Here is a 13,224-nt window from a genome sequence, read left to right as displayed (position 1 = left end):
CTTCTGAGTTCAATTTATCCTGTTAGCCTATTTTTGATTTAAATGGGTTCAAAATTAATCTTTCTGGGACTTAATTTTCTCATCTAAAAAATGGAGATAAAATCTGTACCATTCTTCTAGAAAAGCTGTTGTGAGGATCAAATGAGATATTGCATATAAAGCACTTTGCAAACCTTATAGTATTATGTTGTCAGTTATCCTTATACACAAGTGCCTAGCTCAGTACCATTCACCCAGGAGGTTCACTTATCTTATGATAAGAATAGTAATGATAGGTTGGAAGCCCCCTGGAGATGTACCCAATTTGTAAAAGGTCTTTGCTGAAAGTTCAATAGCTTGAAATTGGGAATATAACACAAAGCCACAAAAACTACAGGTATGATTTAGAGATGTTTATGTATCAAAAGGTAGAAATAAGGCAGTCTCTTTAACTCTGCTGGAACCTCAAATACTGATACAGTTCATAGCATCTTATTACCAGAGAAACATAAATCAGAAAGGGTTTGGCTAAGAGCAATAAACTCTATTAGTGTCTGGAGGGACTGACTTTAAAGAAAGTTTTCAAAGAACTGGATCCAGGTAGCTTGAATAAAAAACAGCTATAGGAGAGTATTATTTTTAAAAGCTAAGACACAGACAGCAGATGATAGGGTAGGAACCCAGAAAAGACAAAGAGAACTAGGTAGCTGGTGGGCAGCTAGAAAAAAGGAAAGCTGAACCTCAAGAAAAATTTGCTGGCAATAACCTTTGGGACAGGAGAACTGTCTTCCTCAGGAAGAATGGTAAAAATCCCATTTCTGGAGACATTTAAATACCAGACTGGACAAAGCAATAGAGACTATCCCAGATTAAATGCTACGTCGGCACCAGCCCCTGAAGAGGTGAGTGGACTGAAGATGACCTCTCAAATCTTTTCCATCTCTGATTTTTTTGATTCTATGAAGTTTTATAGGCCACGGCCTTCTGCCAATTTCCTCTCTCCCCAGGGTGCCCACTTTCTCCTTTTACAAAAGAGGCAAATTGCATCCTTCATTTTAAACAGATCTTATTGTTCTCAAAGAATCAGTAATTCTATCCCTGGGTAGAAGTTTGACAGAAGAAAGCCAATTCCTAAACTTATACCAGTCTTTTTTTTTTTTTTCATTCCCCCCCCCCCACCCTGGGATTCCTGGGACTCTTGCAAGTTTTACCATAAACAACAGGGAAAGCATGTTTAATGGAAAATGAACATGAAAGAGCTGTTTAATCAGCAAAATCACTAATATTCATCCCATCTCTAGTCTCCCATCACAATGCTGACAATAACAACATGAACTAATAGGCTTTAGGCTGTAGACCTTTCTGTCAAACCTCTCCAGGGCTGTTATTATATTGTAATTTATTTTTTTTCCTTGTGCATGTATAACAGAGAAATCTTTCTGCAGAATCCCTTCTTTTCTCCCACAACTGTAACATTCACCCTCGTAAAAGACTCAGACAAATAAATGCACTCCCCTACACAATTAACTCTAAAAATAAATGTAATGCACATGAGAAGGCCTTCAGCCAGTTTGGAAGCCTTGTTCAACATCAGAGAATCCATCTTAGAGAGAAAAAACAAACTGTAGAAGAAAAACAAAATTGTTTGGAGGCAGACGACCTGTCTCAGGATCCCAGTTCTTGGAAACAAAGTCAATACCCATCGATTGGGGAGTGGCTAAACAAAACGGGGCATCCAAACACAAAGGAACATTACAATGCTGCAAGAAACATGGCCCACGAAGAGCACAGAGAAGCATGGAATGACTTATACAAAGCGATGCAAAGTGAAGAAGCAGAACCAAGAAATCAGTAGAAACAATTGCAACAACAATGCACATGGAAAGAAGAGCAGTAAAATAACTAACGCTGAATGTTTTGAAATTACAATGACCAAGCTTGGTCTCAAAGAAGAGATTTTAAAAGATACCTCGTCACCCTCACTCAGCTGTCTTGCAGAAATGAAGTCGCCAGATGTGGAACATGGAATAGAAGTAACTGTCAGCCTTTTGGGATGTATTGATCAGCTCTGCTGAACTTGTTTTCTTCCTCCTTTTTTATTCTTTTTTATAAAGGATGGTTTTGTGGAAGAGGGAGAGGAAAATTTAGGTGGTTTAAAAACAAAGGACATCAAAAAAAAATCTGTTTTTTACAAAAATGAACACTTGGTCTACTATTTACTACTTGTATGACCTTGGATAAGTCCATTTTCTTTGGGCTTCTGCCTCTTCACATGGGAAATGATGAGGTTGGACCAGAAGCATTCTAAGATCCCTTCCAACTGTCTATCTATGATCCTGTTATCCCAAGGACATGTCAAAGGTTCCTTCACAAAGGCCATTTAGACTTCTCAGGCTAAACCTGTACCAACACTGGCTTCTCTCTACCTCCCCTAGATGTGTAGACATCCCTCAGGTGTAATCAAAGAGTGAAACATCTTTCCTGGAATCTCTTATTCAGTGCACACACTAGATAAGCAGAAGGAAAACGAAAAGGAAAGAAGAGCATAGATAAGAAAAGAAGCCCACACACTTCTTTCCCAGAAAAATCCTGGAAATTATGTGTAAGAAACACAGGGTGGGTAGCTTTGCAACCTTGGCTTTAAGTCCCTTAAAGACAAAAACTGCATTTTAACCCCTTAAAAAGGCAAGGAGAAGTGTCAACCCACAAGAGGACATCATCATAGACCGTCTCTGTCCTACAAACCTACCCTGAAAACAAATCAACTTGAACCCAAGGCACTAACTGAAAGAGATGTTAAGGGTCAGCCTGTCCCTCTAGTAAACATGAAAAGTTGTGAATTAGGACTAATAGAAATGTAGTCTACATGAAATAATGCTGTTTTAGTAGTTCTTTCACCAGCAGAAAGGATGCTTTTCAAACCCGGAAGCATTTTAAGATAATTCTCTAGACCTGAACAGACTGGCCAGAAAAGGAATAGTGGAAGGCATCACAGATAAGCCTAAAGGGTACAAAAAACACATCAAAAGAAAAACTAAATTTCTTTCTTCTAAGGCCCCAGGTCTGACACTTGAAGCAGATCTTTAGTCCTGAAAGATGCCGATTTTTTTCCCTGTACAGTTTTTTTCCTCCGGCCAACATGGGATGACGTTCCGGTGGCATTATCCAACACACCTGAAAGTATCTCCGGAAGCCACCCCAAGGCAGGAAAGGCCTGATACTATTCCCTTCCTCCAAAATTTCTCCAATACAGAGTGGGGCTACCGCTCAGCTTGGAAGGAGAGATATCAGAAGAGCTTTTCATTGCCCCACAAAAAAATCACGCAAACGTATCCAAAGGCAGGGGCCTTTCTTACCAGGGGCCAAGGGCTTTTTAGGGATTTTTGAAAAGGTCCCTAGGCCTGTCTGGCAGGCTTTCATCTCCTTTCCCGCTGCACCAGCGGGCCCGCTCCCTCGCACCCAGCATCAAGGTGAATCGAGTTTCTCACCATCCTCGTAGTTCTTGAGATAGTAATCAGGACCAGGGCCCCCGCGACTTTTCGCTGGGTTCCTCAGGTTTTGGAACTGGAGGAAATCTGTCCTCTTGCCCCCGAAACGCAGAAAGGCGGGCGACAATCCCCGGGCTAGGGTCACCAACCGCTTAGAGCTGAGAAGAGAAGAGAGAGGTAAGAGGAATGAGGGAATCGGTGAGTAAAAAGCAAGCCTGGGTCGCCAGGGGCAGAGTGCATCGCGCCCTCCAGTCCCTCTGGGGACATCGGGAGCCGAGGCCGGGGACCATTCAGAGTGGGAATTCCGCCTGCTCCTGCTCCCCACGCAGCGCCGGGCTCGGCTGCTTCGCTTCCTCCTTCCTGCAAGTCAGTCCCGCGTAACTTTGTCGGGACTTTGGCCAGACGGAGCGGGGCCGTCCAACATTACCGGCGCTAAAGCTGCCGAGCTCCCAGGGTTGCCAGTTCCCCTGGGGCTGTGACCTCAACTCTCAGGTACAGCGGAGGCACCTTTTAAATCGGGAATCTAAAAATACTGGTGGGTTGCATTGTCTTTCTTTTACTTGTTGTTTAAAGAAGGAACTTCGGCTGCTGCGGCGGACGTGAGGGGCAGTAGCGCCAGCGTAGGGGGGACTCCGCTCTGCGGCTGCCCAGCGCGCTTTCCGGACGCCCGGCTCCCGGCTGCGGACGCCCGGCTCCCGGCTGCAGAAGCCCGGCTCTCCTCTGCTTCCCGATCAGCTGCCGCCTAGTGAGGCTTTAGCAACAGGTAAACCTGCTCGCTGCCTCTCAGTCCAGCCCCGCTGTTGGAAGACTTTCCCTAGCCCACAATTCTGGTGACCTCCGATTTTTTTTTAAGTTGAATTTCCTTCTACAGTGACTTTTTAACCCCATCCACCCCGTAGTCCTCGGGGCAGAGAGATTGCTGGGGTAGATCACAGAACTTCTTGTCTTCCGGAGAAAAAAAAGTATGCAGTGCTTTTAACCTGGGAATGTGCAGTTTCTCCAACTGCTGAAACCCAGCCTGCTCTATGGAAAGGCAACCCTGGGCTTGGTCTCTGCTTTATTTTCCTGCCTCGTGCTCCGCATTTGGGAGCTTTTTGCAAACTTTTGCAAACCCCCTGCAAACAGGAGGTAAAGCTCATGCAGGTATGAGGGCGGTAAGTTAAACCTAGGAATTTGGAACTTTTCTGCTTGGAGAAGTATAAGCAGCCAATTTTGCAACTGCGGCATTTAAAGGAGAATGGAACTTTGGATGCAACGTAAGTAAGCATGGGAGCTCCAGAAAGTAAGCAACCAAAATAATTAGCCGAATAACTCTTGTATCCCATTACAGCCCATTGATATTACCATAGGGGAGAATTTGAGGGAGGGGGAAGGAATAGAGAATAAGAGAAAATGATGCATGGGTTTTCAGTTCTGGATTTGTTGGTTAAAAAAATTTTTTTTAACACTTTCCTGACTTAGAACTGGGGAGTCTAATTCTAACTGGAGACTCTAGGGAGATATGTAAAGGGGATGAGGGTGGAGAGGGAAAGGACCAAATTAGAAAATGGGGTAGAATAAATCAAGTCCCCTCTGGAGGTCACGGTTAAGTAAATGGAAGGGATTTCTGGGCTTAAAGGCCGAGGTGACCCACTGCAGGAACGGTCACTGGGTAAAAGAAGCCACTGAAACGTGGCGTTAGGGAGGGCACAGGAGGATCTCCAAATTCCACAATTACATTTCTGCACCTGAGCAAGCTGTGAAAAGAACGCCATGCCATTGTGTGGCATCTTTCTCTAATGCACACACAGGCATTGCAAACTCTCAAATAAACTCCGGACATCTTTCCATAAAACCGGCCGTTATAAAAATCATTTCTGCAGCCAGCATGGAAAGCATAGCATGGCTGTAAAGTTGGTTTTGGTTTGGTTTTTTTTTTCTGAAACTAAAACAGACAAGCTAGTGCATGCTGTCCATCACAAACATGTCATGTTTATTTCAAGAAACGCGCGCCTATTGCCATACACACATTCGCACTGCGTAAAGAGACACGCATCCACATGGATACTCTCCTTGGCCACACGAGCACGCTTTCTAAAAGAAAAAACAAGCCGCCCTACGCTGTTTTCCCTCACCCCGGCAGCAGAGACGTTGACAAGGATCGAGACGGCTCCCCTGCTGTCTGGAAAGGTCCTCCCGCCCGGGATGTTTCATTCCACGTGGAAGCAACACTCCACGTGTCTCAATCCCCTGCAGCTCCCGGGAGATCCGGCGGATTCTCCCTCTGAGGTAGGAAGGCCGGTTCTTGGGGCCGGGAGCAAAAGATGCATTTCCCAATGAGTGAAATTACTCACGAAAGAAGAGCATCGGATAGCAGCCTCGAGAAAAGAAAAGTGGGACTGGGCGAGCCTTCTATCTCTCTCTCTGTCTCTCTGCTGGAGACTCGGGGCTTTAGGAAGGCTTACCCATAGCTGAGGCTCAGTGTTGGAAAGAATTTTTTAAAGCCAACATTTACTTTCAACTTTGTAGAGGCTTTATTTTACACTACATCTCCTCGTCCCTGATGCGGATGGATCGCGATTGCAAGAGCCAGGGAGTTTAAAAAAAGAAAAAAAAAGAAAACTGGGAAAATGCAAAGCGAATTCCTTGGCATAGCCCAGAGATCAGAGATCAGTTGGGCAAACTTTGGTCCATACGCCTTCGTTTGCTAATCCGCCTGCGACCCATTGAAACTTAGAAACATTCCCGAAGTATTTTAGGGCTACTTTAAGCTTCCTTCATATACTGTAAGATCGGGACGAGGATATTTTTTTCTTTCAAGAAAAACTAAACTATGCACTGTTACCGCAGAAGACTTGAGGAGGAGGGACTGGGGGGGGGGGCATTCCATATATAAAAAGCTGTTTGCCAGCCCTAAGGGCTGGAGGAGACAACGGAAGATATTTAGTTTAAAAATAATAATAATAAATCCATTTTTGTTCGCCGATCAGTCTCTGCTCTCCAGCTGGGAGTGGGAGAAAATTAGAGAAACGATCTTTCCGTGGAAAATTCCACTTTCGTGCGATCCCTGCACAGTGCAGACACAGGCGCGCGCGGTTCCACAACACAGACACTCACACCCCTTCCTCTCAGGTCTTTGTTGCCAGAGACATTTCTTCAGTTTGCAACTAGCCCCCTGGTCTTGTTTCTTTTCAATAGGAAACAGGGAGGGCTAATTGTTGTGGATATATGTGAGCACAACATTTTTTCAGTCATAACTGATAAGTTTCTGAAATGCTTTTCTGCATTGCAAACATGTGCATCTTAATAGAAAACATTGCTTTTCTCAATCACAAGTTACAGCCCCAGAGCAGGATATCCAGAAGAAAAGCCTCGTTCTATCTTTGCTTTGAGAGAGATCTGCTTTTTTTTTCCTTTCCGTTCTTGGAATGGGGGATGGGAGGGGTTGGGGGTTGTTTAAAAAAAAAAAAAGTATGATATATCGAAGCCCCTGCCTTACCTTAAGAAATCGAGCCAGCCATCATGAATGATGGAAGGGTCCAGCTGTAGAGAGAGGAAGTTTTCATTGACTGTCCTGACAGGGCTCTTGGTGCTCACATCGAGAAGAATCAGGGTCTTTTCCTTCACACCTTGAGACTTGCCTACAGGAAAAGTTCTCCTGTCTCCAGCTTGGGAGGAAAGAGAGAGATGGAGCATCAGAGCAAGCCACAGCGCCATGGGGCTTAGGAGCGCAAGGGGGCAAGAGCTGGTATAGGGCATAGCGTGGAGAACAGGCACGGAACTCCCTAATTAAATCCCTCTGATTTGAGCCCCTTCTTTCTACAGGGTCTTGCTGGTGACTAATTGTCCTTATCTAAAGTGTGTGTCTGTCTGCCTCCCCCCCCTTTTTTTCTCTTCCTTTTTTTTTTTTTTTTTTTTTTCAGTGTTTTGGTGCTGGTGGAGCGAACTCACGCCCCTGGCCAGCCTTTTCGGCGACTAGTGCCAAGAGTCCTCGTTCACCAGCGCCGCCCCTTTAAGAGATTTAGACTGACTGCAGACATTTTGTAACTTTTTAAAGGTAAGGGAGGTGGGGGGAGGCGGGAAGTTGGGGAACTGAAGGGGGGGTGAGAGAATTGTAGTCTCCTGGTTTAACCCTCTAGAGTCTGGATCTGGGAAAGGGGAATGTAACGGTAGTGTTCTAATATTCCGGGGATGGGACAGGCTGCCCAGTTTTCCTTATTTCTGCGATCCGACAGGCAAGTTATGCCCGGCCAGAGTCCTTTTCACCTGATGTATATTTAACGGGTTGTTGTTTCCCCTTACATCAATAGGCATTTTGGAAACCACCGACAGTTCTCTAGCGGTGACCTTTTTTGGGTTGGGAGAAAAAAAGGAGAGTGGGGGTGGGGTTCTGCGGTGGGGAAGGTAACTAATACCACGCGTAAATTGCACAGTGAGCTTGTCTAAGTTCAGTCGTGTCTGCAACACACAGAACAGCAACCTAGATGTATCTTTTAACCTTTAGGGGGAAAAGGGCAGTTCCCAGAAGGAAAACAGACCGTGACCCGGTGAAAGAACCGTCTCTGCTCCCCAGCTGTTCCCCTGGGAGATGGAACGGAGCCCAAGCAGCTCTATGACCGCACTAGTAGAGACCCGGCTGCTCAGGAGTGGCCAAGGACCTCTGCCGCTGTGCCCAGGGCCGAGACTGAAAACCATTTTTTTTTTTTTTTGCTCGTGGGTGGGATTTCCCCAGAGCAAAGGGCAAACAAATCTTTAGCGGGTAACAATGAGGATTAGGAGTACAAGTCGTCTGCGTCGTTTGTCTTGGCTGCAGCTCTACCTACCTACCCGAGGTCCACCCTCTCTAGCCCGTCTCCCAGTGGAAGAAAGAGAAGGATGCAGGCCTTTGTTTCTTCTATCCAAAGGAAGGGAAGAGAGTTAGCATTTTCATTACCATCCAACTAACCCCAGTAAAGAAGCAAAGCAACTGAGAGAGATGCCCTAGCCGGAATACTTTGGCTCTCACCCTAGCCGTGCAGAAAGGAAGCAGGATCTTCCATCTACATCTCCAGAAAGTTGCTGGCAAAGTGAAGGAGCTACCTAATAAAGAGTCCTCTCAGCCCAGCTTCCCAGGACAACCAAGGAAGAGGTGAAGAAGCCAGTACTGCACAAGCACAGAGCCTGCCAACCCAGTGATTCTGGAGACTGAAGAATTAATTCATAATCCAAACCCCACCACCACTGTGGCAGAGAAAGGGGCCTGCATGGCAAGTGGAAATGCCTAGGCAAGGGGCAGCCTTGGCTCTGTCTGGAGGAAGTTTGGCGAGCTCCAAAGAGGACACGGATCCCCTTCCATGCCAAGCGGTCCACCACATCTAAAATTAAGGTGGTAGAACTTATTTCTTGTTCTGGGCCCATCTCTTCACCCCCTCACTTACCATTAATGCTGTGGAGTTTTTCCAATATTCCAGTCTTTTAAGAGGAGATTATTTTAACTATAATTTGCAACATAAGTGACTGCTTCATAGAGCAAAGTACATGATGAAATTAACCAAGCAGTTCATTAAAAAAACAAAACTTGCTGTTAATAATTCACATTTCTATAGCATACACTTAGCAAGTTACTAAGGGCTTTCCTTACCAAAAAAAACCTTGGAGTTGAATAGTCTTATGCTCTTTAGCCTATTAAAGCTAAAAAGACCAAGGCTCCCAGTGGCTGAATAAAGGGGGGGGGAGGAATAAGCAATTATATGGTGCCTACTACATGCCAGGCATTGTGCTAAGTGCTTTACAGATATTTCATTTGATCCTCCATTGGATGATTTACCTATATAGCTAATAAGTACAAAGAAGGGACCTGACCTGTCTTCCTGATAACATGTTTAGTATCCTTCCTAGTATGCCATACCACCCCTATCCTTGGTCAGAAGGATACAGCATAGACAGAGGTGTATGTGTATTTACTAAAGTAGTTTTTGCTTTGTATTATTTCTATATGGTGACTTATGAATGATTTTATGAAGGTTTATAAAACAATGTATGAATGTGCAAATGACTGCAAATTCAAGCAGTGGTTTCCTCATTTGCGGTATTCAGGGCCAGAGCCGAGCAGCACATGAATAATGTACTAGAGTTTTCAAATGTCTGAGAACACTACTATTGCAGATTTTTCTCTTTTAGCAACTATACCAAGGTTTGCTGTGTGATACACTGGAGAACTGAAGAGTTAATAGTTTGGGTTTTTTATAATGGCTATGCTTGTAACTAAGGGAAAAGTTAGGCTTTTGGAGTATCTGGCTCACTATGCATTGTACTGCCTATAATTTTTATTTTTATTCTGATGTGTATGTGAAGGCTGGTGTCTTAGTTACTTTAGCTAGCCAGAGATATTTTCAGCAGAACCCCTGGGAAGCGCAGAAAGTCAGCACTGATATAATAAAGTACTTGCTTTTTAATTGCTGATGATATATATCCCCTCTAGCCTTCATAATTCTGTAGTTATGTCTCAGGACATCAGGACTCAGAAACTATCTCAATAACATTTATAAATAGTACCAGAAAGCCCAAGTCTAATCAGAGAAGAATCTGACTGCTTTCCTGCTGCCTTAGCTGGTCTAAGCATCCATAGTACTTTGCCCACTCCCTAGCTCAAAGACCCGTTTACCCTAGTCTCCTATCAAAAAGGAGAGAGAGAGAGAGAGAGAGAGAGAGAGAGAGAGAGAGAGAGAGAACGAGAGAAATCTATTTTAGGGTAGCCATCTAAGGCTGATTCATTGTGTTTTTTATTCTGTGGTCTGTGGACCCATTAGTGTAGGGGTTATGAATCAGCATTGTGGCTTATTTATAAGCTCCTTGGGGACAGGGTCTGTGTCTTTGTAGTTCCTTTTGTATATATAACATCAAACTAATTAGTAAGAAAGACTGCAAGTATATTAATGACTAATAAGCATGCCTCTATTGCTATACAGCCTTGAAGGATTAAAGCAAATATATGAGTAAATCAAATGGTGGGCTTAGCTTGGGTGACCTACAAGTGAATGGTGTCAGACCCCAGAGTCCCGTGACCTTCCTGCAGGTGGGGATTGTAACCTTATCCAACCTGTTAAGTATTGTATACAAAGAGGTAAATAATGTTGGAGTCTCCTGGGAAAAAAAAAAATGCTCTCCATTTCGTGGAAAGCCTCAGGTCTGAAACAGCCTTGTCATGGGTTCCCTTTTGGTACTTAAATGTAAAATGAACCCACTAGCTATCACTAATTCTGTTCTAAGGTAAATAGCATTAGAGTGAAATATGTTGTTCTCACTGATGGTGGTGAAGGCCAAAGTAATTGTCTGATTTTTTTTCCGCCCATTCGGCCCCATCACAAACTCATAAACTCATCTGCCCCATTTATCTGCTTCCTTCTACCTCAACACCCTTATTCCTAGCTCTGGGTCTCTCTCACCAGCTTCAAAGCTCAGAACAACATTCAGCTCAGCTCCAAATGCCTTTTTAAGTAAACACCTGGGGCTTTTGTACGCGAAATAAAGGAAGGAGTCTGCACCTATATGCTGACTCTTCAGTAAGAGTGGATATTATGAGCAAATGATTCTTGAAAAAGAATAGAACTTAAGCCAATATCTATAATGTGCTCTCTGCAATGTGCTCCCTCCCTCCCTCTCAAATTCCACAGCCCCCATTGGGTTGCTCCACTCATCCCCTCAGGGTCAAGTACTCCCTGCTTTCCAAGATTGGTGACAATTAGTTAATCTGATAAACTCATTTTACTAATGTGCTAATGACTAGGAAAAGGCTATAGGAGCTTCTCAGGGACTTTCCTCCAGTTCTTAAGCCACCTGTGCATTGCAACAAGGACCTTTTGGGAAGACTAAATTATTATTTGATCTTTCTGCTGTGTTCTATTATATACTATTACCTGGCTTCTATGCAAGCTCAAAGTGACTGCAGCTGCCAACGCTGGGCAGCTGAATGACTGAGACAGTGCTGAACATGCCACTGTAGACCTGCCATAAATGACTTACTTGGGTTCATTCCAGACGCTCTTTGGGGAAATGTGGAGAAAGGAAGGACCTCCAGGCAGGTGATCAAGAGAGACTTTGGGTGGTGAACTAGATGGGTCGAGACCCAACATGGGTTGAGACCTGACAGTTTAAGAAGCACTGAAGGGGTCAAGAGTGGAAAAAGTTTAAGAAGCCCTGAACTAGAGAGCCCTTCAGATGTGGGAGCCATCTACGCGTCCTGTTGCTTGCAATTCTAGAGACTGCTGAAAGAGGACCTCCTCTTTGTGAAATGATTCTCACTTTCCTTGTTTGAGCTGAGATCCTATTTGGCTCCCAGCTGAAGAGCTCATTCACTCTTGTGTATTTTTTGGCATATTCTCATCTGTATAATTTCTCCAGTTTATCTTTGCTGTTTTGCTTGGATAAATACATTTACTCTCTCACCACTCGTGATGGTCTTTTGTATAACAATGTATGGTGGGGAGGAACTATTTGGTAAGTAATAAAAATAGCTAACACTTATATAGTGTTTATAATGTGTCAGACCCTATGCTAAGTACTTTACAATTATTATCTCATTTGATCCTCATAACAACCCTGGTAGGTGGATGCTTTGTTATCCCATTTTACAGATAAGGAAAGTGAGACAAACAGAGGTTAAATGGGTTGCCCAAGGTCACACTACTAGTAAGTGTCTGAGGCTGGATTTGAACTCAAGTCTCCCTGACTTCAAGCCCAGCACTTTATCCACTGCACCACCTAGCTGTAAGATAACCAGCTATCCTCCCTCAAAAGAGTAATGAGGGAAACAGCTTTTGTTCTGAATCTATCATACCCCTAGAGACCAGACTGAGCAGCTTGCTGGCGCAGGGGAAAGAGTGCCAGATCTAGAATCAGGAAGAGTCATCTTCAAATCTGGCCTCACACACTTATTAGCTGTATAACCCTGGGAAGTCATTTAACCCTGTTTGCCTCAGTTTCCCCATCTGTAAAATGAGCTGGAGAAGGAAATGGCAAACCACTCCAGGACCCCTGCCAAGGCAAACCCAGATGGCGTACTGAGCTACTGAGAATAGTAGCACAGAGTCCTACATGACTGAAAAAAGACTGAATGAATAAACAACTAGACCAATAACATTGCCCTTCTTGGAGATGGAAGAGATTGCCCAGTTGTCCCAGACCTTACCTACCTGTCTCCTCCAGGTGGCATGCTGGTGGCACAGGTTCTACTCTCTGTAATCAGACCTCAGATCATATCTATCCATGCCACCTGCCCTCTGGCAGAATTTAGGCAGTCTAGCACACGTACTCATCTTACCTTTGCACAAAGTAAATAAAATAATAACGATGAGGTTAATGTAAAACCTGTGTCAAATTGTGTGTGTGTGTGTGTGTATAGAGAAGCTCTTACAGAAGGCTCTTGTCCCTTAAAAAGTTGGTAACCACTGACATAGCCCTTTGGCCTCCTGACAGATGCCTGAATGGAGGGAAATGAAAGCAACATGTCTCCACTGTTTCAGACCAGCAAGACCAGAAAAATAAGTATTTGCCCACAGATACCTTGGTCCATGTTGAAGGTGACAAGCTTCTGTTTACTTAGTGTGACAACTTCACCCATATCATTTCTCCTTCCTGGGCCTCGGTTTCCTAATTTGTAAAATGAAGGGGCTGGACTAAATGATCAGTGAGGTCTCTCCAGCTCTGTCAGACCTTTAAGGGTCATATAATAATAGGAGTGGTGAAAGCATCCTTGCATTCTTCTTCCTCTCTCTTCTTCCCTCCTCTCTCTTCCATCAAT

General features: G+C 44.2%; 1 protein-coding gene and 1 long non-coding RNA gene across 3 annotated transcripts in view; one reads left to right on the top strand and one right to left on the bottom strand.

Annotated features, from left to right (window-relative positions):
* The window catches only part of HPSE2 (heparanase 2 (inactive)), a 703,572-nt gene extending 696,330 nt beyond the window's left edge, over window positions 1–7,242 (bottom strand). The window contains exons 1-2 of the mRNA XM_027857706.1: window positions 6,946–7,242; window positions 3,468–3,625 (exon numbers count right to left, since the gene is read on the bottom strand). Coding sequence (XP_027713507.1) covers window positions 3,468–3,625; window positions 6,946–7,205 — 418 coding nt within the window. The 5' untranslated portion in view covers window positions 7,206–7,242. The remainder of the gene's footprint in view (window positions 1–3,467; window positions 3,626–6,945) is intronic.
* Window positions 4,170–9,211, top strand: LOC114039832. 2 transcript variants are annotated; one of them, XR_003568708.1, is made up of 3 exons: window positions 4,170–4,723; window positions 7,370–7,503; window positions 7,951–9,211. It is a non-coding gene; the product is annotated as an uncharacterized LOC114039832 (long non-coding RNA). The 2 variants fall into 2 exon arrangements; XR_003568707.1 differs by lacking the exon at window positions 4,170–4,723 and adding an exon at window positions 5,608–5,735.
* Window positions 9,212–13,224: the final 4,013 nt, after the last annotated feature.

This window comes from Vombatus ursinus, unplaced genomic scaffold (assembly GCF_900497805.2).
Source record: "Vombatus ursinus unplaced genomic scaffold, bare-nosed wombat genome assembly UNPS02000749.1, whole genome shotgun sequence".
In the NCBI taxonomy this organism is placed as follows: domain Eukaryota; kingdom Metazoa; phylum Chordata; class Mammalia; order Diprotodontia; family Vombatidae; genus Vombatus; species Vombatus ursinus.
The sequence above is the reverse complement of the archived record's forward strand: the minus strand, read 5'-3'. Positions and strand labels throughout refer to the sequence as shown.